This window comes from Aptenodytes patagonicus, chromosome Z, assembly GCF_965638725.1.
Source record: "Aptenodytes patagonicus chromosome Z, bAptPat1.pri.cur, whole genome shotgun sequence".
NCBI classification, from domain to species: domain Eukaryota; kingdom Metazoa; phylum Chordata; class Aves; order Sphenisciformes; family Spheniscidae; genus Aptenodytes; species Aptenodytes patagonicus.
In genome coordinates, this window is record NC_134982.1 from 87,590,929 (window position 1) to 87,618,207 (window position 27,279).

Genomic DNA, 27,279 nt, shown 5'->3' on the forward strand with positions numbered 1-27,279 from the left:
AGGAATACAGTACATTTTATTTCAGTAACCCCTTTAGTCCAGTTGTAGATTTGTAAGAGTGATAGCTACAGTCCAACCTATTATAAGCTGTTGGCTCTAAAAATGTTCTTAGGTGTTTATAGGGATTACAAACCTACATTCCTCCTAATTGTTTTTTAACTTAAAAAAAAAAAAAAAAAAGCAAGGCACTTGATGGGAAGGAAATGTTAAATTCACAGTCCAAGGGGGGAAAAAAAAAAAAGACAACCAACTTTTGTCTATATACAACTATATATCTATATATGTCTATATATGTCTATATATATGTGTGTGTGTATATATCCATATATATATATGTATATATATGGAGATATATATATCCAACTATATGTCTATATTTTTAATGAATGTTTTAGGTTAGAGCCATAACAAAATAAAAATGTAAAAATAAACTCTTTCTGAATTTTGCTGAAGATGTAAGACAACTTGGAATTTATAGTTTAAAAAGCAAAATACTTAATTGAATGCAAAATACAAAATATCAAAAAGGGAAAATTATGGATTTTAAAGGTGAGGCTCTCCTCTGAACTGTAACCAAATGCGAATGGCAGCTTTGTGTAAACGATCTTTTGTCCATTTGACTTTCCAACATTTCTGAAAAATTTTGCTGAACTTTTCAACTGTTTTGGCTCTGTGGAAAGTAATACCAAGCAAGCCAACTCCATTCCATTTCACATACAGAATCCATACATCTCTCTATAAATAATTTTAGTTACTAACTGCAACCATATAAAGAAGACAACAAAGTGACTGCCAGCCAACTATTAAAGAATGGAATTTGATAAACAATGGTCCAGTCTTGCCAAAAGAACCACTTTGAATGGTGATAATGAGCAGTACAGGGTAGTCAAAAAGGTGTAGCTACATTTTGCATAACTAGTAGCCAGCAAAGAGAGTTACTTATAACTTGATTGTACCTGAATCAACAATTGTTGATGCACTCAAGATGCAGCCTCACAATGCCATTTGTTTTCTCAAAATAAGTTAGAACTTCGTAAGAACCTATTATTTTCAGAGCAACATTTTCACTGATCAAGTATGTATCTGTATGTGTATCACCATCACATAATTCTGAAGTATCTACCTGAAAAGCTACCGAAGTATAGACTTCAATTAGTTTCTAGTTTAAATTGTAAATTTCTGCTCTGACCTGTTTTCAAACAGATGATACATTCTTGAAAGCTCTCTTAATAAAATAAAAGTTCTATTCACCTGAATGGAACGTGTGTTTTCTGGGACATAACAAAGACTCCCCACATCTTCTAATATTTTCCTGATACCTGATTCTGAAAATACTAGCTGGCAATCAGGAGACCTATGTCAAAAGCTATTCCTCATACACCCAAGAAAAATACACACAAAATCAGAAGTCATATAAAAGAATGGATGTATGTTCCTTTCTTCTTTTCATAGACTTTTCTGGAGATTTCAGAGGCATTAACATCTACCGTATGAAGGCCAGCCTGCCATTCTTTTGTCAAGAAAAGCCTAGATACTACACTGCAATAAAATTTATCTTGCATAGAATGCTGTAATAAACCATTTTTGTATTAAATATATTAAACTAAAGTGAAAAACAAAGGTAGTCCTTCCAACGTTTGCTGAAGAGATGCCAAAGGCATTTGCAGTGCAAGCTAAAATTAATTTTATGGCAGTCACCTATTCTGCTAAAAAAATCTACTAATAAAATTCCTCTTTCAACGCTGCTGAGCTAAAAGTTGTTCTTTCACTTGTTAACTGGATGAATATTCTAAAATACATTTATTCAGCTTAAACATACATATATATACAAATAGTTGCACTGCAAAGGTGTGCTAATATTTGGCAAATAATTACATACAAATTTTCACCTCGCCAACAAGGATGAGATTTTTAAAAGAAAGAACACTTAACAGTTCACAGTGAAAATGGAAAAGCACAATATTATGATTACTTTTGTACAATGAATTGCAGATATGCAATATAAGTTACAATAACTGGAAACATTATCACCAGTATGCAAAATCAGAAAATTCTCGGGCCAGATATGCAATTACCTACATTTATGATGAAGTATCACTGTCATCCCCACAGTCAAGTCAGCCACACTGAGACTTCCGTGATTAAGAGCACACTAAGAGCATTGCTCCTGACACCCTACCACTTTTGAGAAGAGTTTTCAAAGTTCTCCCTCAAGCTTTTTCCTAGCGCTGAGTGCTCTGTTCTAGCTATGGGTTTGAAGGGGAAAGCTGCAGAAAAGGCAGGGTCCATAGGATATCCCTAGCTACTTCTATAAATTCTACATCGTAACAGTGAAAGTTTTAAGATGCAAAGGAAGATAAATGTCCAAAACAGAGTTGTAAAGTGCTAATATAAGAATTACATCAATAAATAATAATATGATTTTAACCCTCAACTGGTAAGTAAGGTTTGTAATTCCTCAGACTGCAACAAAATTATTTTGGTACGGCAAGAATTTGAGCAATGCATACACTCTTCCTCACCTTTTTTACTGCTAGTACTTTTTCTGGTTATTTTTGCGGGTACATTTGCTCTAAGAGAAATTATCCATATCTATTTTAATACTAATTTGATGCTGCTGTTTAATTTTCTAAGTGCAGCATCGAAAGCCACCATTTGTAAAAAAATAAAAAATACCCACACTCAGGCTTAGCTGGGTTTATACAAACAAACAAACAAAAAGAGTAGTGGTACAAAGCGTTTTGGGAACACTAATGGGACAAAAGCTGCCTTTGTAGTTGGACCGCAGCAGCCCTAACAAGTCTTCAAGGTGACACGGTTGCAGAGGGAAAGGGGGAAGCACCGCATCAGCGGCAGGTGCAGAATGTTTAATCTAGCATTGAAAGGCCACCATTCCCAACACATGGCAATTGGGCTAACAGGATTGACATCGGGGGACTCGCTCAGCAAGTACACCAACCTCTGAATGGTGGGGGCTTCTCCCAGCAGCTGCCTGGACGTCAATCAGCTGAAGGGGAATGTTACAGGGGTCACAGTTTGGGGCTGGTTCTCTATGCCTGACATTTCTATCCGTTAGTCAGAAAGACAATGAGAGAGCCACAAAGCCCAAGCATTACCATAGTCCCATTCAGCAGCGCAACAAAATTGAGGGGAGTGGGAAAGGCCTCCAAACACAAAATGATCAACAGGAGAACAACTCAACCTACCCTCCTCAAGGGAAAGATCAGGAGAGCGCCACGGCACCAAGCAGTCCCAGGCTACAGAGACAGTGACAGCTCCGCGAGGGAAGGTTAATCCCACACAAAGACATCATTTTTCAGTTCAACACTAAGTTTAGTAAAGCTTATTTCTAAGCAAAACTGAACGTCCGCGTTTGACCTTGTGGGCAATGCCCTTTCAATGTGAACAGCCCGGGTTTTCAAAAAACTCTAAAAGGCGATTACAAGTCATAGGAACAGTTGTAGAACATCATAAATTAAGAGATTCATAATTTGGTTGTACAGAATAAGTAGTATGATTAGATTAGAATATCTATTAACCTGTAAATCCATAGCAGGATGAGACAGAAGCTTTTCTAGGAGATAAACGCTAATATCCAGAGAGTAAGTTTCTGACAAAACCACAGCAAAAGCAGCCCTGTCTATCATGTAGGTTGACAGTCTTCACCTTTGTACAGCAGACAACTTAAAAACAATTAAGTTTTGCGAACAAGATAAAAATATGCAAGATACTAGCATTTAGATGGGGAGCTGGGTATAAGTAACCTAAACAGAACAAAATTATTTGAAGTGTACTTTTGACTTCGACACTTCTTCAGTGTTAAATAAATTGCTTAACTTACTTTGCCTCTGCATTTTCGCTTCAAGAAAGGATTAGTAACTTTTACTAAAATACACATGTATACAAAAGGATGGAGGGTCACGGCTGGTACAGGTGGTAGCATGAACCCCATGGTTAATACAGGCCTATAGATTAAGAATAAATCTCCACGAAGAAACTGAGTACAAACTGACTTCAAAACTTTAATTGCCTACAGAGATAGAAGACCAGGACCTAAAAATAATGAGGAGACACTTGTGAAGAGACAGGAGAAATTGAACACTGTCTGGCAACACAGTTTGTCAGGAGTCGGTTACACTGCGATTGTGTGTGCAGAAGAATGTCGTGACATGAAAGCGGAACTCCAGCCCTTCGCTTAGAAGAAGGGAGGACCACGCAGGTCAGTGCCACTCGGGAAAACTACCGACCAATTTATCAGCACGTCCTCATGCATAAACAAGATAAAATCTAAAAGAATTGCACTTTCACCTGAAAGAATTGAGTCCCGAGATCCACATCTCCTTGACAAAATGCATACAGCATATGCTTGTGAATAATGGCTTATTTCCATAACTATGCTTATAGGTTTTGTTCAATACTGTCCCTAATTTGTGATGATTTTTACCCTTCAACCTCTCTTTTGCATTAAGAAAAGGGCACTGAAGCTTACGGTACCCAAGCAGGTTTTTTCTTAATTCAGAAGTTGAATTAAATAAAAACGTTCATAAACCAAACACATAAGAGACATTAAATGCTAGAGTGTGAACATTTTGTGGGAACATTTCTCACAGAAACTAAAACCGGATTTCTTAACCTTTTAACCTAAAATTCAGAACAAATAGCGTACAATTCAAATAGGTGAAAGAAAAAAATCTCTTTCTTTTCTAAATAGTACACTAACACAAACAAAAATATCAAATTCTGACTAGAACATGTGAGAAAAAAAACAGAGCAGTTCAGTTGCTGCAGATTTGTTTCCTCTTTGTAAGATTTTACTGCATATTCCTTTTCTGCCTGTGCAGTGGCAAATAAAGCTTTAAAGGTCTGAGTGCATGGCACAAGTGATGTGCGGTAAAAGCAGTATCTTCATAGGGTTTGAAAGATGGAGATTTCTGCTTGGTTGCATGATCAGATGTTTTTTTCAGGAAGGAATATTCTCCCAGTCCTTCAGGAAACGTATGGAAAGCAGAGGTTTGCATACCCCCATAAGTCAGGGTTATGGACTTTGCAGGTCAAAAAAATTTCCTCATAACTTGCAATGAAAAATGGAAATCCAGTAGAAATATTTTGGATTAGCATCCACCATATATACACTACACTAAGTTTCATATACAAATAAAGTTGTTTTTTCATCTGTTATGGGTGACATAGGAGGAACCAAGTCAAAGAATTAAAACAAAACCCTGAAGTGGTGGAAATAAAAAAAGCTTATATTGCACATATTCAGTGTACCACACATTTACAAGAATATATACAAGTACCACCTGTGGACTCCTATGGTCTGCAACTATTCATGATTTAAAGGCGTGGTTAAAACAAAAAGAGGGAAAGATCCACTTGGATTACAATGAATCTTGCATAGAGAAGAAATTAGGTCAGTATGCTTCATTTTCTTACTACTGATAAATACAAAAGGTTAAGCTGCTATCTTTCAAAAATGAAGCAATAAAATAGCTCTCACGTCTATTCATTTATTTGTTTAGGTTTTGTTTTGCCCTAATCATACTATATTACTAATCTTTTATTGTTTTCCTTTTTTTTTTTTGAGCTCCTTTCTGAAAGACTATTTCCAAACTACTTACAAGAAAAAGTATTTTTCAACAATGCTGCTGTAAATGACAAATTCTTTGAGCCTAAGGAAAAACATAAATTATCATCTTTGACTGATATAAATGTTACTCAGAACTGTTAGATTAGTTATTATTAATACCCAGCATCCACAAAGTAGTCCTAGGAAATGTCTAGGAAGAGCTTAAAGTGATGCAGGTCAAACAACAATGCAAAAGTAAGCATTATAAATGAGTACCTTCCTATTGCATAAAGTGAATAGTCTGTAGCTGGATATGAAAGAAAGCAGTTCTAGACTCTTCTTTTGCACCGTTCATTTTTTACAGCTGGCCTTCAGTTTGCTCAAATATATAACATCATCACAGTCTACTCATTTCCTTGCAAAAGCAGATTTCTCAAGTATAAGATATTATGTCTCTGAAAAAAGTAAACCTTCTTTACTTAAGAACCAGGCAATGGAAAAAAAATATTTCAGAGATCACTCGTAAAAGATGACATCAAAGCATGAAAATGACTGGCTACAAACTAAAGCAAACCTACATCCAGTAACTTCTCATATATAAGCACATTGAGAAAAACAAAAGTTCAGACCTGGTGTTTGGTAACTTTTGAATAGTATTACTGTTTCCCTGACTGTACACTCTTCCACAAAATTGGCCATTACGAATCTCCAAACCATTTCAGAGCTACCCTGTTTCACTGAACTGGCAGATAGCCACCTGTAAACAAATTGCTCCACTTTCAATGCTGACCCATTTCAGCGTCCCTTGGATGTATAGGGTTACCTAGACAAAAAGATGATGTTGTCCTTTGGGGATAGAAAGTAGTTTCACAGTTTTATCCTAAGAAACTCAAAAAAGCATAATATTACATTTAAATGATCCTGTCTCTTCATAAGATTAATACTGCATGACACATGAACTTCCACAGGAGTTCACTGGAAAAATTTTATTTTTTCAGATTCTGGACAATGAAGAATTTATTTTCATCAAGCAGTCAGAAGACTCTAGAAACTTCAGCTTCTGCTTTAACAAGAATAGCAGAAATAAAAAAGAACCATGGACCTTTTCAAATATCATTAGTACTCAGTGTTCTTTTCCACAAGACAGAGCAAACTGTGTAACACTACAGATGGGTGAACTACAGTATCTTGAGGGGAAAATGCAAAAAAACAACAAAAAAGCATGTTTCCCTATCAACACCCACAGTTTTCATTTAACTAAACTGGTATGTTGAAAAGAATATCAACATTGAGACACTGGCCAGGGTGTTAGGAGAAAGGAGTGTCATTTTCAGGCTTGCCACAGATTTTTTGCGTAACTGGTGTAAGAAGCTTAATTTCACTGCACCTGTTACTGTACCTCAGTTACCACTACATGTAAAATGTGTTTAATTCCTTTTTTCTTCCCTTTGAGAGTCTTCTCAGAAGTGGGACTATACACACCCATTGCATTGAGCACAGTGAATTCTCCTGCCTTGGTTGTAATCTCCCCACAAATGTAACACAGAAAACGTACTTCAAAATAAAGTGATTCAGTTTCAGATTCACAATCATTAGATCAAAACGGTCTAAGCACCATCATTGTGCAGAACTGGTCAGAAAGATGGACTCTAGCCACAGAACACTTCTTTTTAATCTCAGCATTTCTAAAGATTTTTTCTTTCAGTCAAAAATTAAAAAATCTAAACAGCCCTGCCAAAAGTCAAAGTACTTCGATTCAGAAATGTTGACAGTGGGAAGAGCAGGTTATGTCTTCGTGGTGGCGTCTTCTGACAATAGCAGACTTTGTCTTTAAAGACTATGACCTCTGCTAGTTCAAATAGGCACTTCAGTATGTACAGTTTGGATGTCATCCATAAAAGATAGTACCAAGTACAGCAAAGGCTCCTAAGCGTAACCCCTTCCTGGGTCTGCAGGGGTCTGAAGGGCTTGTTCATGTCACCTGGCCAACTGGACACAGCTCTCAACTCCCTTTTTCCCTCTTCAGAGCCCTGTCTGTCTTCCTGCTCCTTCCAACAAGCAATGCTGTCAATACTTTTCCCGTTTCTCTCTCTACTTTCTTGGGCTGCAACATTCAAAGCTACCTGAGAAGGCAGAACAGCTCTCAATGCTGATTATTCTCAGTTAATCAAGGACCGCACTTCTTAACTCACTTCTTGCACTGATACACAGCGCATTGTTTTCTCCCATCAGTTTTCCCTCTGCAGCTGGACAGGGTGCATTAAATTCTCCTTCAAAAAAAAGGATTTCCTGGCCTCCTCTAGTGACTTTTCCCTAGGCTCTGCTGTTCTATCACTTTTCACCACCACATCCTTTCTATTCTGGCTTTATATTGCTATCACACAACAAAGTGGGTTCCTATCCTTTCCTCACATACAAGGGATAGTAGCCATGCTCATCCATGCACTCTTTCATGAGTGAAAAATATACTCTTTGTTTCCAACTTTTTAAACTTCTCCTTCATTTGAGCAATTTAACTGAGTTTTATACCCTCTGGAGAAGCAACTTTATTCAAAAGCTGATTCTTTATGTCTCTTCCTATCACACGGTAGCCACAAGATATTACACAAGACCGTCTGTGTTCCTACTAATCTTTATTAAACGTCCTCACCATTCCTCTCTGTGAGTACCCATTCAGCACACTGCATATGATAGCTGGTGGAGTTTATAAATCCCATAATTATACTTGAGAGGTCCAGAGGCACAACGTACCGCCTTGCCGTTAGCACACCATAATCATTTAATGTAACAGCTTTAGGCTTAATCACCCCTCAAATAAGAGGAGTCCTCTTTTGGGAACTGCGGTTAGATAGGTCAGCACTGAACTATTTCAGGATAAGATTCTGGAAGAGCCCAGGAGTTGTAAGACAGAACTGAACCTGAACGCCTTGTCTTACATGATCCCATCTAAGATTATCCAAGAACTGGACAGCAATCAAGTTGCTGCAGCATTGCATAATTTTATGTGTGGCCAAATGGTAAACCACAACATGTGATGTACTGCACAGCTGAAAGACAAGTGACTCTTAACTCATGCTCAATAATCCAGCTACTCCAGTGACCGTCTCCTAATGTCACATTTTAATGCTTCGTCTGCATCCTCAGACCAGTGGGTGTTCCAGCAACTCTCAGTCTATGAAATATCAAGATATATGCACATTTGGAAAAAAAAATATTGGAAGAGAATACAAAACAAATTTCCAGAACGGATTAATCGAATCCAGAACCTGGTCAACCGGAGATATCATAAAGCCTTTCTTTCTTACAAAGTAGCTCCATCATGTTACTCAGAAACTGGCATAACCTTCTGACCAAAAATCAAACAGTAAGAACAAAGATTTCAGTCTAATTCATCAGGTGAACAGTGAACAGTACCCCAACACAGAACTTCTATGGTTAAAGGTAGAAGAATTTCTTCTTGCTGGTCTCCAATTTGATGATTAAGGAACACCGACACTGCAGTGAGGGGTGACTGGAAATCAGTTAATGGGCTAATCCTCAAGGCTGATAAAATTTCAATTATATTATTCCTACTTACTTAGAACTTTACCAAACTTTAACTATAATGTATAGCTGTTGTTTGCCTCAGGCTGTGTTGAAAATTTCACAGTAAACAGTTCATCTATAGCCAAGAGAAAGTCAGAATACAAATAAATTGGATTGCCGATTTTACGAAAATCTAGCAAACTTTGCTATGAAACACTCCAGTGCACCTGTTTTTTGAATCAGGGACTTGAAATTTGGCTGGGATTTACTCCTCCCATTCCCATAAGATTCTACTCAAAATTGGCCCACTTATAAACTTTTGAAAATTTGCAATTTACACATTCTCAATAGACACTTCTTAAATTTTAGCAGCTACATTATATAAAGACTTAACAAAGCAAGTCCTTGCAATGCAGATGAAGGTCTGCACTCACTAAGTTCAGGTCTGGACACATGAATGAAAAATATGGATGCGTCCCTGAATCAATGTGTTCCCTGTGTGCCAAAAAATACATGGCAGAAGAAAACTATTCAGTACAAATTCAAGAGGAGAAGAAAGAAAGTAGGAGGGAAGGTAGGCAGTCAGTTGGATGTGGATATTAGGACACAAAACGAAGGTCTGGAAACTGGCTGGAGGGAATGGAAGACAGAAACAGCTCGGGGGGGTTTACTTCTAAACCAATATTAAACTGTCCAGAAACTAAAGTCTGAAAGACTACACCTCCATAAACTGTACAGAATCACACTTTCCGGCAAGAATAGTGACGCTCCAACTTCATTCTCAATCCAAAATGCTGATTTTATAGATATTCACACACCACACATGCCATACATAATCTTTAAAGAAAAGCAGAACTGAGACGACTTTTCCAGACAAATATCACCTTCTACTGCAAGCAATAAAGATGTATATGCACTTCAGAAACCGTCTGGGAAAATGCCTACAATGGGAAGTGTTTGAAAAGCTACTGCTTTCTCATAATCCATTTCATAAGAAAAACAGCGAGTAGTATTGCAAACGGAAACATCCTTAAGTCAAAATATCTGAGTTGAAATAAATCAGCCTCTTTTCTTTGTGTATTTGTGAATATATCCATGAACTTTTGTTTTCCTAAACAGGTCAGCGTATGACACAATCGGTACAATAGTATTTATCCACAACGTTTAAGAGGAGGACTCCAACTTTAACTGTTACCCATTATCCCCCAAATTTATGTCAGGCTAACAAAACCCAGAATTTGATTTCAAAATATTAATACTATTCCATTAGCAGCTCAGAACATGGATAAACACTGTACTAGTTACTCTACAAAGGTAAAGACCTTCCCTGCTCCAGGAAAAAGTAGGCCATATCTTTCAAAGCATATTCGAAACTTTTTTACTGTACACAAAATTAGTCAGGAAGCTGAACGAGCACCATGTTTACTTAATAATGTCAGTAAAGGCATACACACAAAATAGTATGGTAGAATATTCTAAAACAGATGCAAAATCTGATTACATATCATTCTTCCTAGTTTTTAGTGCTTTATTTTGCTACCTGAGCATTCATTAAACTGATTATATTCAGCACTATTTTTTAACTTAATTTTTAAAATGAAATACATTTAACATACATCAGATGGAGTTATTTTTAAAAAACACAGCACCACAACTTGTACAAAACGCACACAAGGACTGATGCAAAGTCTGCATCAGAACCTTATCAGATTCCATGTACATACTGATCCCTAGGGGCATGTCCCTCCCCATCCATAAAGCCAGGATCATAATTACTGCAAGATATCATCAGAGGGGAAAAAAAAATCAACAAGTATGTTCCAAAACTTAAAACACCCCACCATCTAAACATCTTTTGTACATGTTACAATTTTTTACAGCCAACCTACCTTTTTATTCCTTCCTAGAAGGCTTGGAGCCTTCTCTTCCTAGTAAAGAAATTAAGAATGGTAACAAAAAATTCCCATTAAATCTGTCGCTGGACTAGATTTAAAGAGTACCTTCCTGAACTTCAGACTTGTGTTACTCCAGAAGGAGAAAGTGGAACAGAAAGGTGACGAATTTGCACTGTTTGGTTTGAAAAAGGGTAAAGAAACCCTTCCTGGTAGGATGGCGTAGAGGAGGTCTGGAATGCTATAAATTCCAGGGGCTGGGGGGATACTGGGACAGAGCAGACTGCCTTGTAAAGATTTTATTTGCCTTGACAAGCAGAAGTTTACAAGCCAGGCCTAAATCACTCAACCCCACTTAGTTTAGACTTACTTTATACAGGGGAAGGACAACTGTGCAATGCTTGCGTAAAGCTAGCCTCGCTGCAGCTTCTAGAAAGGATCGTCCACCCAAAACCAAACCTCACCTCACCCTTGTGAGCAGTCTCACTGCAGAGAAGGACTGAAAGCGACTAATACGCAGTCCCCCCTTATCCCTGCAGAACAAGGCTGGGGGACCCCAGCGGGGCTGCACGCGGGAGCTTTCACCACCGCTGCCTGCGTATACCAGTTCACAGGGATCCACTCGCCAGGGCTGATAGTCTGCACACCTTTTACAAGCACGAAGTTCATTTAAAATAGGATTAAAAATAGGTCTACTGCCAAAACCAGCACTTACAGCTGTGCCTCAACACCAACTTCATAAAAAAACCCAAAAGGAAGCACATTTCAAAATCACCATTAGCATAAATGTCTTGTGACCATATCTCAGAACATTAAAACAAAGCCAAGACACTTGTAAAATTGATAATTGCCATCTTCTTTTTAAATTTTCATTTTTTACGTGGACATACTGCACTAAAAAACTCCAGACCTATGAGTAGTATCTCAACAAATATAGATGCTGAATGTCACCACAGTAAACGCCTCCTATTTCTGACACTGATCCAGTACTCTGTTATATAGGAGCAGCAGACAGATTTCATGTAACTGGGCACATGGTGCAGCAAAGATATTTCTCCAGTTTCTATATAGTTTTTATAAGACTATGTCAACTGTTATTCTTATGAATCCTGTTTTTAGAGAATTATTACCTATTTCTAATGAGTTCCTTACTTAAAAGTCTTTCAATAAGGACGTCCAGAGTAAAAAAAAGTACAACAGCTATATCAAGTTAAATCACAATGCAAGTCAACACATATGACATTTGAAATACTATTATCTTTGAGGAATAGTCAGTACAATGCCTTTTTAATATATCGTAAATTACTGGGTTCAAAGGAAACAGTAACCTGAAACAGTACTTTTTCAGTGCTGTAAAATACAATCAGCATTTCCAAAAAAGAAGTCACGTGCGGCTTCCAAACCCAAAAGACGTAAGAAATTAACTGCAATTTTCCTTGAATGCCACACATCTCGTATTAACATTTATAAAATTGAAAACTTAGAACCAACTAGACAATTGAGATGTATTTTTTCTCTACATGCACATGTATATACTTGCATACACACACACAGAGGCACTTCTGAAAGCAATAGTTTTAACTTGAAAAATGTAAACTAGAAAAACAAATGGCTGAAAAAGAAGTATTTGCCTAGCTGTAAATGTAAAATGATCACACCATAAAACTACTACCATGAGGAAGTAGAAATAAGGTAAAAAAATTGCAGTTGGTTAAATTCGTCTAAGTTAACCTCTTGAAGAGGAACACAAGGACTCAAGAGAGACATGAATCATGTTTTCAAAATATTAATTACATGGAATTGGTCACAAGTCAAAGTAACAAATACTTATTTTCATTGTCTTTGGTGCTTAAAGATTATTTTGTATTGGAGCTCTTGTCAAATCCTACATAACCTCCCCCCAAAAATTTGATACACTTAAGGCTAGAAGTGAAACCTTCATTTCCAGCAGAAAAACATTAAAGCATTTCTTTTTATCTGAGAAGGGAGGCATTCGAACAGTTCAGCCAGACTCTTGCACATGTTTTTTTATTTAAAACTCCCTCTACTCTCCTGTCCTCATACCTGCATGAAACTGCATTTCGAGAAATAAATTAAATGTACAGAAAACTGCACAGGACACCACAGGTAGAGAAGGTAAACATATGGTATGGGATGGGGCAGGCAGGAATTAATCTGAATCAAAGATAGCTAGATGTTGTTATTTTAAGAAAGGATCTGTTTCAAAATAAGGCAAAAAGACAAATGCTGATCTGACATGGTGAATACAAATACAATGAACAAAATATGAAGAATGTCAACATCAATAAAAAAGATCAAATTAATGACACTCTTATGACACTGCTTGTATAATCAAAGCCAGTAAATGTTTGATTCAACATGAGGTATTAATTAATAAATGATATTTTAATCACTTGTTAGTAATAACCATTTTCAGTATTTGACAGTAACAACACTGTATCATTAAAACGGAATCCCAGAATCACTTATTTTTATCATCAGCTGGTATCAGTTGAATATTAGCACTAAGACAGTCCTAAATTCAGTATAAGTATCGCTGTTCATGAACCAGGGCTGTCAAGCCTTGAAAATCCTGTATCTGATCTCAACCATGCGTGATGTGGAAGGTGCATATTCCACACGAGTAGCTTCTGTATTTCATGGAAAAGCCTCGTGTTATCAGCATTCAGGAACTCATTCCAGAAGACTCAATCATATTACTCCCAATGCTGGAGGAAGAGTTGGGATTCAAAACACAGGCTCAGTTACTGAGGGTCAGCACAAACTCAATCACCTGTGCACTGAAGCACTGTGAATGTTTCCTGCCTATATTTTTCAAATGATTTTTAGAGTAAAAAGAATATTTTACCTATTAGCTAAGTATATATGCTCTTAAGGAAAACTTAAAATGGCAATAAGTAACTCCTAGGAAACAAATATTAAAATAAATGATAATATTTAATGCCATAACATTTTTAAGGATTCTTATTCATCAGAAGCAAGCAACAGTACAAGACCACAGCACTATTAAGTACAACTCTGTCTTTCACAGCTAAAAGAGCAATTAAAAGTAATCACTACAAAAAAAAAGGAAAAGAAAGAAATGAAGATTTAGTTGTTTTCCCTCATGTATCAGCAATTATTTACACCCAAGCTTCATTATCTGCTCTACCCTCCAAAGCAATCTGAAGTCTCACTGCCTGTGGCATAATAGAGATGGAGGCTTCACGTAGCACACAATATAACAGGTTAAGCTATCTGCGCCAATCTCTCCCTTTTCCTAAGAGGATTAGCACTGCAATATGGTATAACAAATGGTTGTGAACAAGCAAGATGGTACACCTGGACTTCCCCAAAAATAATCATGCAACTGAGTAGCCTGAAAACAGGTTTAGTCTTCAAACGTTGCTGAGACGAAAGGAAACTAAATTCATAACCCCAGAATTAAAAAAAAATAAAAATCACCTATGCTTTGACATGTTTAAAAATTCCAAATATTTTCTAAGATTTAAAAAAAGTTAATCAACATAAGGAATCTTCACTGTTCCCACTTTTTTTTCCTCTCCAAAGAAATCACTGAAAATGGAATAATTCCATTTTCCTAATGACATATTTCACCCTATTATGTGTGAACTTAAACTCTTAAACTATTAAACTTTCACTGTTTAATTTTATGTAGAAGCATATATTTTTTTAATAAACATATCCTATGCAACTCAACTTCTCTCCAAAGGGAGCACAAAGCGAATTGCCTGCGATGGGTGATAATAAAAAAAGCAACACCATTTATTAATTTTGTATAAGTTATCTGCCACCCTAGAGATTCCTTGGAGGGGAAGAACATGTCTGAATTTCACCATAGAGTGCCACAGGCACAAAGTGAGAGAAACTAAACAAGCACGTCCTGTAGGGAGAGAAAATGCCTGCAGCAGCAAATGACCTACTACATACCTCACTCTCAGATTTTTTGATGTTATAATTTGTTAATTTCAGGGAAAAAAAGACAATTACCCACAGTTTTAGTTTGTTCTAGCAGAATTATTAAACTTTTTAAAGTTTTTGATCAAAAGTGACATATATCGTTCAAAAGATCTTTGTATTTTCAAAAGATTACAATCCTGAGTAAATTTGCATGACAAAGTCTTTGCCGTATCTACTTCCTTATTACCTCAAGCAGCAATGTGCATTATTAGAACAGTACTAAACTATTTAAGGATGAAGCATAATCAAATTTTTATTTGAATTCCTATGCATTAAAGTTAATATTTTCCAGCTCAATGCACAGTAAGCAGAAGATAATTTTATTCAAATATGCATTTCATGGTATGAATAAGGAAGTGTTCATCTCCCCATTGAATTGGTAAGTCTTTTAAGTAATGATTCATTTGAAAAATCAACAGGGTATTGGCAATTTAGTGTAATATTAAATACATACATATACCATACCTATACTGACACACAGGTAATACTGTCTATGGTATGTATTATAAAGAATACAATTTGCACATTATAATGCATTAAGATTAGTTAGGTGATAGTTTAACCATCTGTACATCTAATAAATAAGACAAAAGACAATTTTAATATTTTTAAATAGGCATTAAATATTTTTAAATGTTAGTAAGTTAACTTCTTTAAAGGATATAAAAAACATGCATGCATATTTCTCATTCCTGAATTAATATGGAATGAATAGAACAAAGGTGTTGGCTACCGAATTTTTTTTCATAAAGCAAAATGAAACTAATGACTTAAGATTAATATGTCAACTAATGAACAATTAACAGTTCACTCCATCCTATACAAAAGCAACTTTAGTAAGTTAAGATTATCCCTGTTAAAATTACATTTCATGAGGAATAAAAAAAGTTTGTGTGCGTATCTATACTACTTAGCATGGTGCCACTCTCAAAAGCCTGTATTAATACGATCATTGACAAGATCACCCCAACAGAAAAAGTTACCAAAAAACTATGAAAGTTATTTTAAAACCTTCATTCCATGATCAGATAAACATACTTATAAGATAAGCGTAGTTTATTACTGTCCTGGTTTCGGCTGGGATAGAGTTAATTTTTCTCCTAGTAGCTGGGCATAGTGCTGTGTTTTGGATTTAGCACGAGAATAATGTGGTAACACACCCATGTTTTAGTTGTTGCTGAGCAGTGTTTATACTAAGTCAAGGACTTTTCAGCTTCCCACTCTCTGCCAGCGAGGAGGAGCACAAGAAGCTGCGAGAGGGCAGAGCCAGGACAGCTGACCCAAACTGGCCAAAGGGATATTCCATACCATGGGACGTCATGCTCGGTATATAAACCAGGGACAGTTGGCCGGGGGGCAGTGATCGCTGATCAGGGACTGGCTGGGCATCGGTCAGCGGGTGGTGAGCAGTTGCATTGTGCATCACTTGCTTTGTATATTCTTCTATTATTATTGTTATTATTACTACTACTACTATTTTACTTTATTTTATTTCAATTACTAAACTGTTTTTATCTCAACCCACGAGTTTTCTTACTTTTACTCTTCTGATTCTCTCCCCCATCTCACTGGGGTGCCGGGAGTGAGTGAACAGCTGCGTGGTGCTCAGTTGCTGGTTGAGGTTAAACCACAACAATTACACACAAAAAAAGCCCAGCAAAGTTCCCATCCTAAATTGCATCATCCTGTGAAGGCACTGGTGTGTTGTGTGAGCTGAGATGTTACCTTACCACAACTTTACTGGACCATCTCACATCGAAATGCAAGATACAACTGCTTTATAGCAAATCAGCTGAAATAAAAAGTTACTCCTATGTAGTGCTCTCAGATACAAATAACCACAAAACTATGACACCTCAACAAACCCAAATTCTCTGAATCAAAACAACACTGGATTACAACTTTATTTTCTTCTAAACAGGATTCTTACAAAGTGGCCTGTATGGAGTAAAATCCAAGCCACAAATAACTACTGTACTTCCAAGTACAATCATACTAGTATGTATTTACCCATTTCTCTTACAAATGCTGCGCGTATCACTAATTTAAAATAAACAATATATTGAAGAACCATCCCACAACAGAAAGAGCCTCATTACAATTTCTGAGCAATTAAAAGGTCACAGTTCCACAGCCAACTTCCCACTGGCAGATCCTCAAAAATTCTCCACACAGGAACAGTAGTATGTCGCTGAAATGAGACTAGTCAATACTTTCTTGCTAAAATTTTTGTTAAAACTCTGCATGCAGAATATTCACTACCAAATAAACTCATCTATTCAGGTGGTACAGATCTCAGTTTGATACAACCCATTAGGAAATATAATATTGTACTTCTGAAAAATGTTGATTACGTATTTGCTAAAGTCTTGTTCAGTTACTGTCCAGAGTGCTGTCAGTGATTTTACTTTCCTTTAAGAAAAATGAAAAGTGCAGATAAGTAAATAATTAACCAAGGGTAAGTATCTTTTATTCCAAAGCCATTCATGCATTATTTATCAGTATTTTGTATGGTACGCATATACTACACTGTGTATTGAAAGTACCATTCTTAGTCAGGTTTTATAGTTCAAAATAGCTGCTTTAACAAAAATCTTGATACAAAAAAGTCAGAAAAAGAATAAATTTCCCATAAAACCTGAAATTGTGAAACATAATTAATGCAAAGTGACATGAATTTAATTTCAGAGTAAAGCTGTTCATCTCTATAGAAATCAATGACTCTATGCACTTCATGTTCATTTAATGCTGTTTAGATCTAATTTTTAAAATTAGTTAATGTATATAATATGTTCTAAGCTTATTTAGTAAGGTTCAAAGTTGCAAATGTTTTCTGTCAGCTGAAATGACTATTTGCAGTATAGGTGTTTGGGTAGGAAAAGAGAAAGATAGCAAATCTGAAGTTTTATTTTTATGTAGAATTTAATCTCCGTTCTTACAATTATTAGACTACACAGACAATAATGCACTATAAAATTAATGTATTGGCTTAAGCAAATGACATTATTTTTGAAGTAGACTGATTTTGTAATACTGCACACATTTAAACAAAAGCTCATAGTTTAAAAAACAAAAGGGAGGGAAAATACAATAGAAGTGAAAACCTGACCTATCTCTAATCTTTTCTTTTCAAACCTAGGCTACTCAAGAATCTTCAACTAATTATTCCATTTTATTGATGGCATTTTTCCCAAGGGAAGTTATTTAAAAAGTTTAACCCCTGAGCAAGTCATGGCTTCTCCTGCCTTTGAAAGTGTCAAGTGCATTGATTATAACTGCAGGAAGTGTTACCTTCTACCCAGAGAATCTCACCCTGCACAATCTTAAACACTGTCTCTCTCCCCAAACGACTTTGATTCAGCAATTCAGACCGCTTCAGCTGATATTAAAGGCAGAAGCACCACAGAAAAGGGATCAGCAGTTAAAACGAAATACAAAGAGGAAAAAAACCAGATCTTGGATATAGTACCACAAAGCTTGAGAGAAAAGCAGATTTGAAAAAGACATCAGAGTGACTAAAAAAAGAACAACATGACAGAAATTAAACAAGATTTTTATGTTCCCTTCTATGCATTTAAACTCATCTCAACCTCTATTGAAATTCCGATCATACCCAAACCCCAAGGCTTTTGACATACTTTCAAAAATCCACACCCCCTCTTACGGTTTTCTAAGTCTCCAGAGTCACTGTTAGGTATCCAACAAGTTGGGGGGGAGGGGGGAAGGAAGAATCCTAATATGCATATGATAAAAAGGCCATTTATACTCATATTAAACTTTGTTTCTAAAATGATCGTGATTATTTTAAATATTCACTGTGTGTTCTTAACCCCATACTGAGCCAGTGAAAAGAATGCTCAAATGGTTTGGGGGGTGGGAAATATTTTCAAGCCACATTTATCCAAGTATCTTGAACAGTTATTTTCTTAGGTCAGTGACAAAGTAAGAGTAAACTTAGTAAACTAACACAAGGTGCTACAGGGTTCTAAAACATGACAGCCAGCAGAATAAAGGAAGGCAAAGCAATCTGTAAGTATCTCTACATTATCAAATTAATATAACACAGAAAACTAAGAATGTAATACACACAATTAATACAACAATGGTAATTCGTATCTTGGAAAGGATGCACTAAATTCCAAAGGGTAACTGGATTTTCAGAACTGCAAGTGGGTTTTTTTCCAGTTCAGTCATGACAGGGCCAGAAGGTAATGATACATCTGCCATGATGCAACAAGCAGACCTGTCTTCTGTCAAGAGTTGAAATCATAAAGGAATAAGCTGTCGTTAGCAACCTCTCTCCAAACAGTAGAGCTGTCATCTCATTGTTTTCCTTTGCTGGCATGGGGGCTGGTGTGGGCTTTTATACCCTGTCAGTTCCATATTAGTCTACGCTTTTAACCTTTTCTTGAATTTCTGACTTAATAATTATTAACTCCTATACAGCTTATTATGCATTATTATGTATTTTGTGATCAATTAATATTGTTTTCACCTAACTATGCAACTTTTTCTTCTATCTGCTTGGTGATCAGTATTTCAAATCAGTATTTGAAAGATTATCAATTCCTTATAAAATGTTTTAGAAGGAATTAACTATATTGCTTTTTAAAGTTTCTTTCCAGAGTATGGTGTATTTTATGCCAATTATATGTGATAGATTATTTAGTAATACATTGTAATTTGTGTTTATGTTTTTAGAAAGATCTCAAAAGATCACCCAACCAGCTATGTAACTTACGTTTTCTTAACAGCATCCCCACGAAAGTAGGAGTTGTAAATACAAGTTTTCTCTACTAAGAAGTACTTTACAGGCAATGTTATTTCTATGGTCTAACAGAATGAATAAAAGCAAATACATATACCAGAGTCAGAAAATTAATATTTGAAAGAAAACAATATAGCATGTTATTGTCCATGTTAATGAAATTTTACTTCCAGTAAAATATTAGAATGCTCAAATAAGCTTATGATTACTCTGGCATTGTAACTGACTATTAATAAATAAATGAAGTATTTTAACATCTTTCTGCAACAATATACTTAGGAGACATAAAAGGTACATAAATATTAGCATTCTCTGGAAGAACTGTAATTGCAGTGAAATGTCAGCTCTGTTTTTTTTCCAGAAAGTGTCACTTGCCCATCTTACCGAAATTATGCTAAGCGTGTATAAACTATAAGACAAAATTTTAAATCTTAGGTTCCTAAAATATGACCACTAGAACGAAGGGGGGCGTTGTCTAACAAGATATTTTATGCTTAAAAGCAAGATATAAAAGTTTTTCAGCAAGAATTCTTGCTATTGTAGTTTAAACAAAGCATAATTTCTTGACAACAATGTGTAAAACTGGCTGATTTTTACAAAATGGAAAGACTGAAATGTGTAACCATACCAGTTACTAACCAGTAAGGTTACTAAATCATATAAAAGTTATGGTGGGTAAATTTACTACTGCTACACTGAATGATTTTGTTGTTCCATTCAACTGAGTTACAAAACTAATGACATCTTATTGCATGCTGAAGAAAGTAACCACCCTCAGCAATTCTCAGTAAGTATTACCAATCTGATAGCTTTATATAAATGAATGGTATTAATATGAGTGAATAAATCCAATATTCTGACCAAAAATAGTCTTGGGAACAGAAATTGTTAAGAAAATGCAGTGAGAAGACTAGGATAAAACCAAGAGAAAACTGAAGCTGAAAATCATGTTTTATCAGCCATTAAAAAAATATTTCTGCAGTTGATGTCCTTTTTTTCGTTTGTTCATGGAAAGTCAGATTTTTGGGTGCTGCTGCATTTCTTCTGAAAAAGTCATCCACGTTCTTTGAAGAAGCTATTTTTCTGGTGCTATTACCCCTAGATCAAGTATTAATTCTCCTTTAAATAATAATATCTAGGCCATCTTAAAGTGTGCTGAATTTGAAACCAGGCAACAATTCTTGGATTTTTTTTTTAAATAATAATTAAAAAAGAAAATCAAGTAACTGACAGTTGCTGTGATTGAATTTTATTAGCATCCTTGGGACCACAGCTATCTTAGGTAACAAATGTACTGAATTTCCAAAGATGCAGAAAGCATCCAACAGTTTCATTATACTCGTGCAGTAAGCTGATGTCCTCTTTATTCCCCAGAGGAAAGTATCAAGATAAGAGTACTCCAAAATTCTTCTCAATGTCCAAACTTAGGTAAGCTGAGCTCCCATTTCGCCAAGGAACAAACCTCCTCCATAAGTACATCAACATCAGCTTCTCCTTACCTAACACACAGCAGACTCTAAAGCACAGAATCTGCTTCTCCAACCACTTCAGAAGGAACGCTCTTGCATGGAATAGTAGCCAACTCTTGCACCCCTTCTTGCTTGTTCCCCTATATCACTGGTATCACTTGCACATCTCCTAAACAAATCTTTAGGTTACCATCCATGTTGTTACCACCCAACAGTGAACCAGAGAAGCATACCTCCTCATAACCTCCTCCTCCTAAAGAGCCTGGTGACCGAGGTCCTCATAAGGAACATGGGAGTCCCTGAACTACCTAAATGAAACCAGGAACATAAATCCTTAGTTCTTGACAGCCCAAGTAAATGCCCTCATCACTGAATTAAAGAATTTACCTCTGCCTCTCACCATCTCCTCCTGGCGCTGCTTCAGTCATTGTATATATGATTAAATCATAACTGATCTGAGAAGAGCCTGACTCTACGGACAGCGGATGAGACATTTATGCAAAATGTGGAAGAGACAGATTAAAATTCCTCTTCTAATTTACATTTATGTATTTATATAATTTACATTTATTTATTTATAAAAAAATGGAATAGCTTCAGTGTGTTATTATCATTAAAATTGGAATAGTCCCTCATTCTCAGAGGAGGGACTTGAACTTCAGTCTCTCACACATCAGATGACTGCTTCTGTCAAAATCAGTATTTCCCACTGCAGAAAGTTTCAGTAGAAAAGTTGTTTTAACAAAACAACAAAGCTATGCAATATTTATTTCGTACTGTATTTATAGGAAATTGCCATATTTTTTGTTTTAAATATCTTTATAGTATGTATTTTTATAATTTTAATTAAGCCTTTCTTACTGCCTTACTGCTTTATCACATTTGCCTTTTTTATACTTGTTTTTCTAAAGATCTTTTCCTACCGTGTTTTAATGTATTTACACATATCTGTCTCTCACATTCTATACACTTTTCTCCCTCCCCCTTTTCCTACAATCTGTTCTCTATCTTGTCACTTGTTTGTTCTCATCTTCCTTCCTATTTCAAAATCTCTTTTACACAATCAAGCTTGAATTTCTAAATTAACGCATTAATCTTAGCTCTTCACATAAAACCTTGTAAGCTACTCCCAACACCTATTACACAAAAGATTGAATCTACACAACAGAATTTGATATAAAAGATGGAAGGAGAATTATTACCTACAGAAACCACGCCGATTAACCCCCCCCCCATTTCTAGCTACTCGAATTCCCACCAGGATATTTCTCCTCGGATCTTTTCTTTCCAATGTGTATCAGCCCCAAGCCACTAGAAGCAAGATACATTTTAAGTCTTTACATTGCTCCCTTATTCCATACATGCTTTAAGAGAAAAGTGGTTTTTTTATTTTTCTTGAAAGTGTTGTACCAGAGAGAAATAGTTTCTCTTCTTCCCTTAACGTCCTGGTTAGGAGAGCAGTATCAGTTCATCCTGCTCAATCCGCTGCTCACTGATAACTCCCGCTTTTGCTTCCCTGTTTTCAGTTTTTCCAAGAAATGAACAGAAACTTGCTTGTGGTATTCTCATCACTCTCCACAGAGCAAAGGAGTAGAGAAAAAGATATGGTTTTGACGTACCTAGAAGGTTTTTTTGTTTGTTTGTCTCTTTGGTTTTGTTTTCAGGAAAGTAGAGGTGATATTTCTGAACTAGCTTCTGCACAAAAGACATTTATGCACTACTTTTGCAATTTTTAATTTTTTTTTTTTAAAATGAAAACCTAGTCTCCAGCAAATGTTTTAAGTTACCTGCATATGTTTCACACTCAAAACAGATCAGTGGAATTTTCAAATCCTAGATACTACTATATACTACAAACACTTCAAATTCACACAGTTTATTAGAAGAAAAATGTTCTCCTGTCATCAGCACTGTAATCTTATGCTTTGATAAGGTCTGCTGGTTTCATTCAAGGATCAGACCTCTTCTTAGAAGAAACACTAGAAATTCAAGGAAAATAATTCCTTAATTCAAACTGGCAACATTGCATGAGGAATTATCACAATTTTCATTCAGACCATTTACCGTCTAGGCCGGTTATTTTCATAAGAGACAGAAGTGCCTAAATCAACTAGAGGATTGGACACCAGAAAATGCAGAAAAGGATGCAATTTTTATTATTATTAACTAAAATTGGAGTCCTTATACTCACTCTACCATAATTTCCTATATTTGGAAGAGTAATTTATATGATCTGTACATGAAGTAGACATGATATCAGCATGTAACTATATGTATTCTCTTTTTAGTCATAATGATTCCAAATACATTCAGTGCACTTCGACTTCCATAAAATAGTGCCTTTTCTAACCAGCTATACATCCAATTCCCACTACAGTGATTACAGGATACAAAAAATAGCAACACCTTTAATATAATACAATTCAATATGATCTAATCTTCATTTTTCATGAAAAAAAAATTGCAAATAGTATGTGTTCTAAACATCTAGTACATTTACCAGAATTTTAAGATGCACAAAAAGGGAGAGTGGCTTTTACAGTAGCTGGAATTACTCGACTAAAGAGAACTACGAATTCAAAAACCATGCTAAAAGAGAAGGAAGTCAAAAGAAGGAAGAGCACAAAGTCTGTGTTCTGGATTCATCTGGGATAGAGTTAATTTTCCTTCATAGTAGCTAGTATGGGGCTGTGTTTGGGATTTGTGCTGAAAACAACAGTGTTGATAACACAGGGATGTTTTCGTTACTGCTGAGCAGTGCTGACACGGAGTCAAGGCCTTTTCTGCCTCTCACCCCACCCCACCAGCGAGCAGGCTGGAGGTGCACAAGAAGCTGGGAGGGGACACAGCCGGGACAGCTGACCCCAACTGACCCAAGGGATATTCCACACCATATGGCGTCATGCTCAGCATAGAAAGCTGGGGGAAGAAGGAGGAAGGGGGGACGTTCGGAGTGATGGTGTTTGTCTTCCCACGTCACCGTTAGGTGTGATGGCACCCTGCTTTCCTGGGGATGGCTGAACACCTGCCTGCCCATGGGAAGGAGTGAATGAATTCCTTGTTTTGCTTTGCTTGCGTGCGCAGCTTTTGCTTTACCTATTAAACTGTCTTTATCTCAACCCACAAGTCTTCTCACTTCTGCTCTTCCGATTCTCTCCCACATCCCACTGGGGGGGAGTGAGCAAGCGTCTCGGCGGTGCTTAGTTGCCAGCTGGGATTAAACCACGACAGTCTTATGTCCCAATGTGATCAAATGATTACATTTTTTAAAAGACATTTTCTCATCAAACTCTGTTTTTTTTCCTGTGTTTTTTAAAGGATTCAAAATGCAGAAATACATAATCTGTTTTTAAGGATAATAACCATTTGAGGGAACAGAGGTCTGATCTCTGTCACACTGGCACAATCATTGCATAAAATAAATAAAAATAACAAAACAGGAAAAGGAACTATAACTCTCCTCTACTAGAAATACTCTCTTAAAGGCTATTTGTTAATTTAGGGATAGTATCCCAGTTTTAAATGTTCAGCCTCTCACGTTACCCAAGACAGCAGCATCTCTAGGAAAGAACGAAAATGCAGGCATGTAACCATTGCTATGAAAATTTAAGTAGCTACAGCTCTTTGGGTTTCTTGGGAAAGATTTTGGAACTTGCACTCTAGAAATTAACCTCCTATACTGACCTACAGTACACCTATATTCCATTCAATAATCCTGAAGTATTTTTTGTTCTGCCTCTGAGTCTTGATTTAAAATGAACAAAAACTTTATGTTAAAAGAAGGCAAACATCACTCTCACAAGAGTAGGTTTCTTTTTCACGCAAAGTGTAGTTTGGTGCTTTGTTAGTGGATTATACAAACCAAAAATAACTTAATGGCCCAATGTTTTAATATGTTTTCTTTCTTTGCTTTATGAAAAAAAGAAAACATATTTGAAGAGAACCATTTTCTATACTGAATACTTTAAAGCCAGCTGCAAAAAATTCAACTTCATTTAGCAAAATGTGTATCATAGTGACAACGCTCATTTTTGGAGTAGAACATTAGCTTAGCTTGGTAAATATAATAGAAATAGTAACTCTTAAATAGGCTTTTCCAATGTTTACTACAGGAAGTTTCATTTAGGTAGCAAGATGCAAAAGATGAATTACACCTACAAAGTTCCAATGTTAAAAACATAACACAAATTGTGCATTGTCTCTCACATAAATGTAAATGTAACACAATAGTATCCATAAAATGTAAATGTTTTTTACTGTCAAGTATTGATAGGTGAATCAGAATGAATCAGTATTCAGTGCAAAACTGAAAGAGACTGTGCCTCTAATAAATTCAGCACAAGCCTAGCAAAAAAGCCTGCTGTTGTCATGAAAGCTCATGTTATCATGAGATTACAACAGACGTTGAGTGAGAATATGTACAAATTTAATGAAATGTAAAAGAAAACACTTCAAATAACAACAAATTTCTGTAGTGCCTTCTATTGCATCTCATCACCTGCTAAGGGCTCTTGTCACGTTAGCTGCCATATTAAACTACATGGCAGTGCTGCCACAACAACATGACATACAACTAAAATTTTTTTTACTGTAAGAGAGAAACTTGGTTCCATTAGAAAAAAGTTCTGAAAAAAACCAAGCAAGTATTCCCATCATAAATAAAATGATCATATAGGGAAATACTGAACACTGTTTAACAAATTAAAACATGACAGATTTAGAGCTTTTTGTACACAGGTACACACATACACATGCATATGAACATACAACCGTACATACATACACTTTCACTTACCTCAATAGCTCTCTTTATATATGGTATCTGCGTGCCACTGTCCAGATCTTCATTAATTATAAGTCTCCTAGCCCACTGACCAGCTCTGACAACACCATTACCATGAATTAGGACCAACAGCTTGTCAGGATTTGTTAATGCATCTTCACTCATAAAGATAAAGCTCTTTGGTTCACTCTCAGTCGCATCAACCTGCAATTACAGACAACATGCACTTTTATGCATCAATAAAATTTTTTAAAAGATATGAAGCTTGCCACCAAATTGATATAAAAACTTTCACCATTTAACAACTATTTCTATTCATATTATAAGGACTAATGTGTGCCCAGTACTAAATAAAAATAAAACAAAAGCTAATATCTGTGCACTGTAACTTCAAAACATAAAAATATACCACAGTTTAGAACAGTAATCCAAGGGAGATTTAAATCAAAAAAGGGGTAAAAAGTATGCTAAAGCCTTGAAACATCAGTTGTTTACAGAAATTTGCTGGCAAAAAAGAAAGTCCATAAAAGAACAATTGGGGGGGGTGGAGGGGGTGGGGCAATCAAGTAATTTGTCACGTCTGATATGCCTGAAGCAACAAAAAAAGTCTTACATAATACAAAAAAAATCCTAGAGTGTTCCATCTCGGCCACCTCAACATAAAGCCACAGTAAGCCACATATGAACCAGTACTGTAAATTTGTCTATTATAAATTTAATAGGATAGGCCTAATAAAATATAGAAATCCAATTTGGGTTTAAATAATGGCTTCATTAAGAGTCCTGCACCTGGGTCAATGCTTAGCTACTTTGTTACAGGAACAGATCAATAACCAGCTTTGATATTCAGTAAACCATAATCTAATTCCAAGTTTTGTCCTTACTCTAGAGAGTAAAGTAGCACTTTTTGTTCAGTAAAAACAGAAGTTTTATCAAACAGGTCTACACTTGGTTTAGCAAGCCTGGCTCAAGGCAAAAGAACTGTGCTGGTGTAAACACCGTGAGGACAGAAAGAAACATCCCGCCTACTCATTCTTACCTTTCTACCATATGAATATATAGAAAAGGAAGAACAGAACAGGCAAATCTCCCCATTCTTCTGTACTCCACGCCCCACGACCCGCACAGGCTAACTGTAGAGCTGCTAGGAACAACCCTGGATTGCCTTATGCTCCACAACAGCGATGAAAAGCAGGTCAGGATACGAGCCTTACACTGAGACAGGAGGAATGGCTATTTGGAATACGTCAGTTTTTCTCTCATACATGGGTATGTATTCTTAATTACCCTTA

General features: G+C 36.1%; 1 protein-coding gene across 4 annotated transcripts in view; it reads right to left on the minus strand.

Moving 5' to 3' along the window:
• The window catches only part of ARB2A (ARB2 cotranscriptional regulator A), a 276,984-nt gene that overhangs the window by 182,081 nt on the left and 67,624 nt on the right, over positions 1-27,279 (minus strand). For all 4 annotated transcript variants that reach the window (XM_076361993.1, XM_076361992.1, XM_076361994.1 and 1 more), the window contains exon 6: positions 26,000-26,191. In XM_076361993.1, coding sequence (XP_076218108.1) covers positions 26,000-26,191 — 192 coding nt within the window. The remainder of the gene's footprint in view (positions 1-25,999; positions 26,192-27,279) is intronic.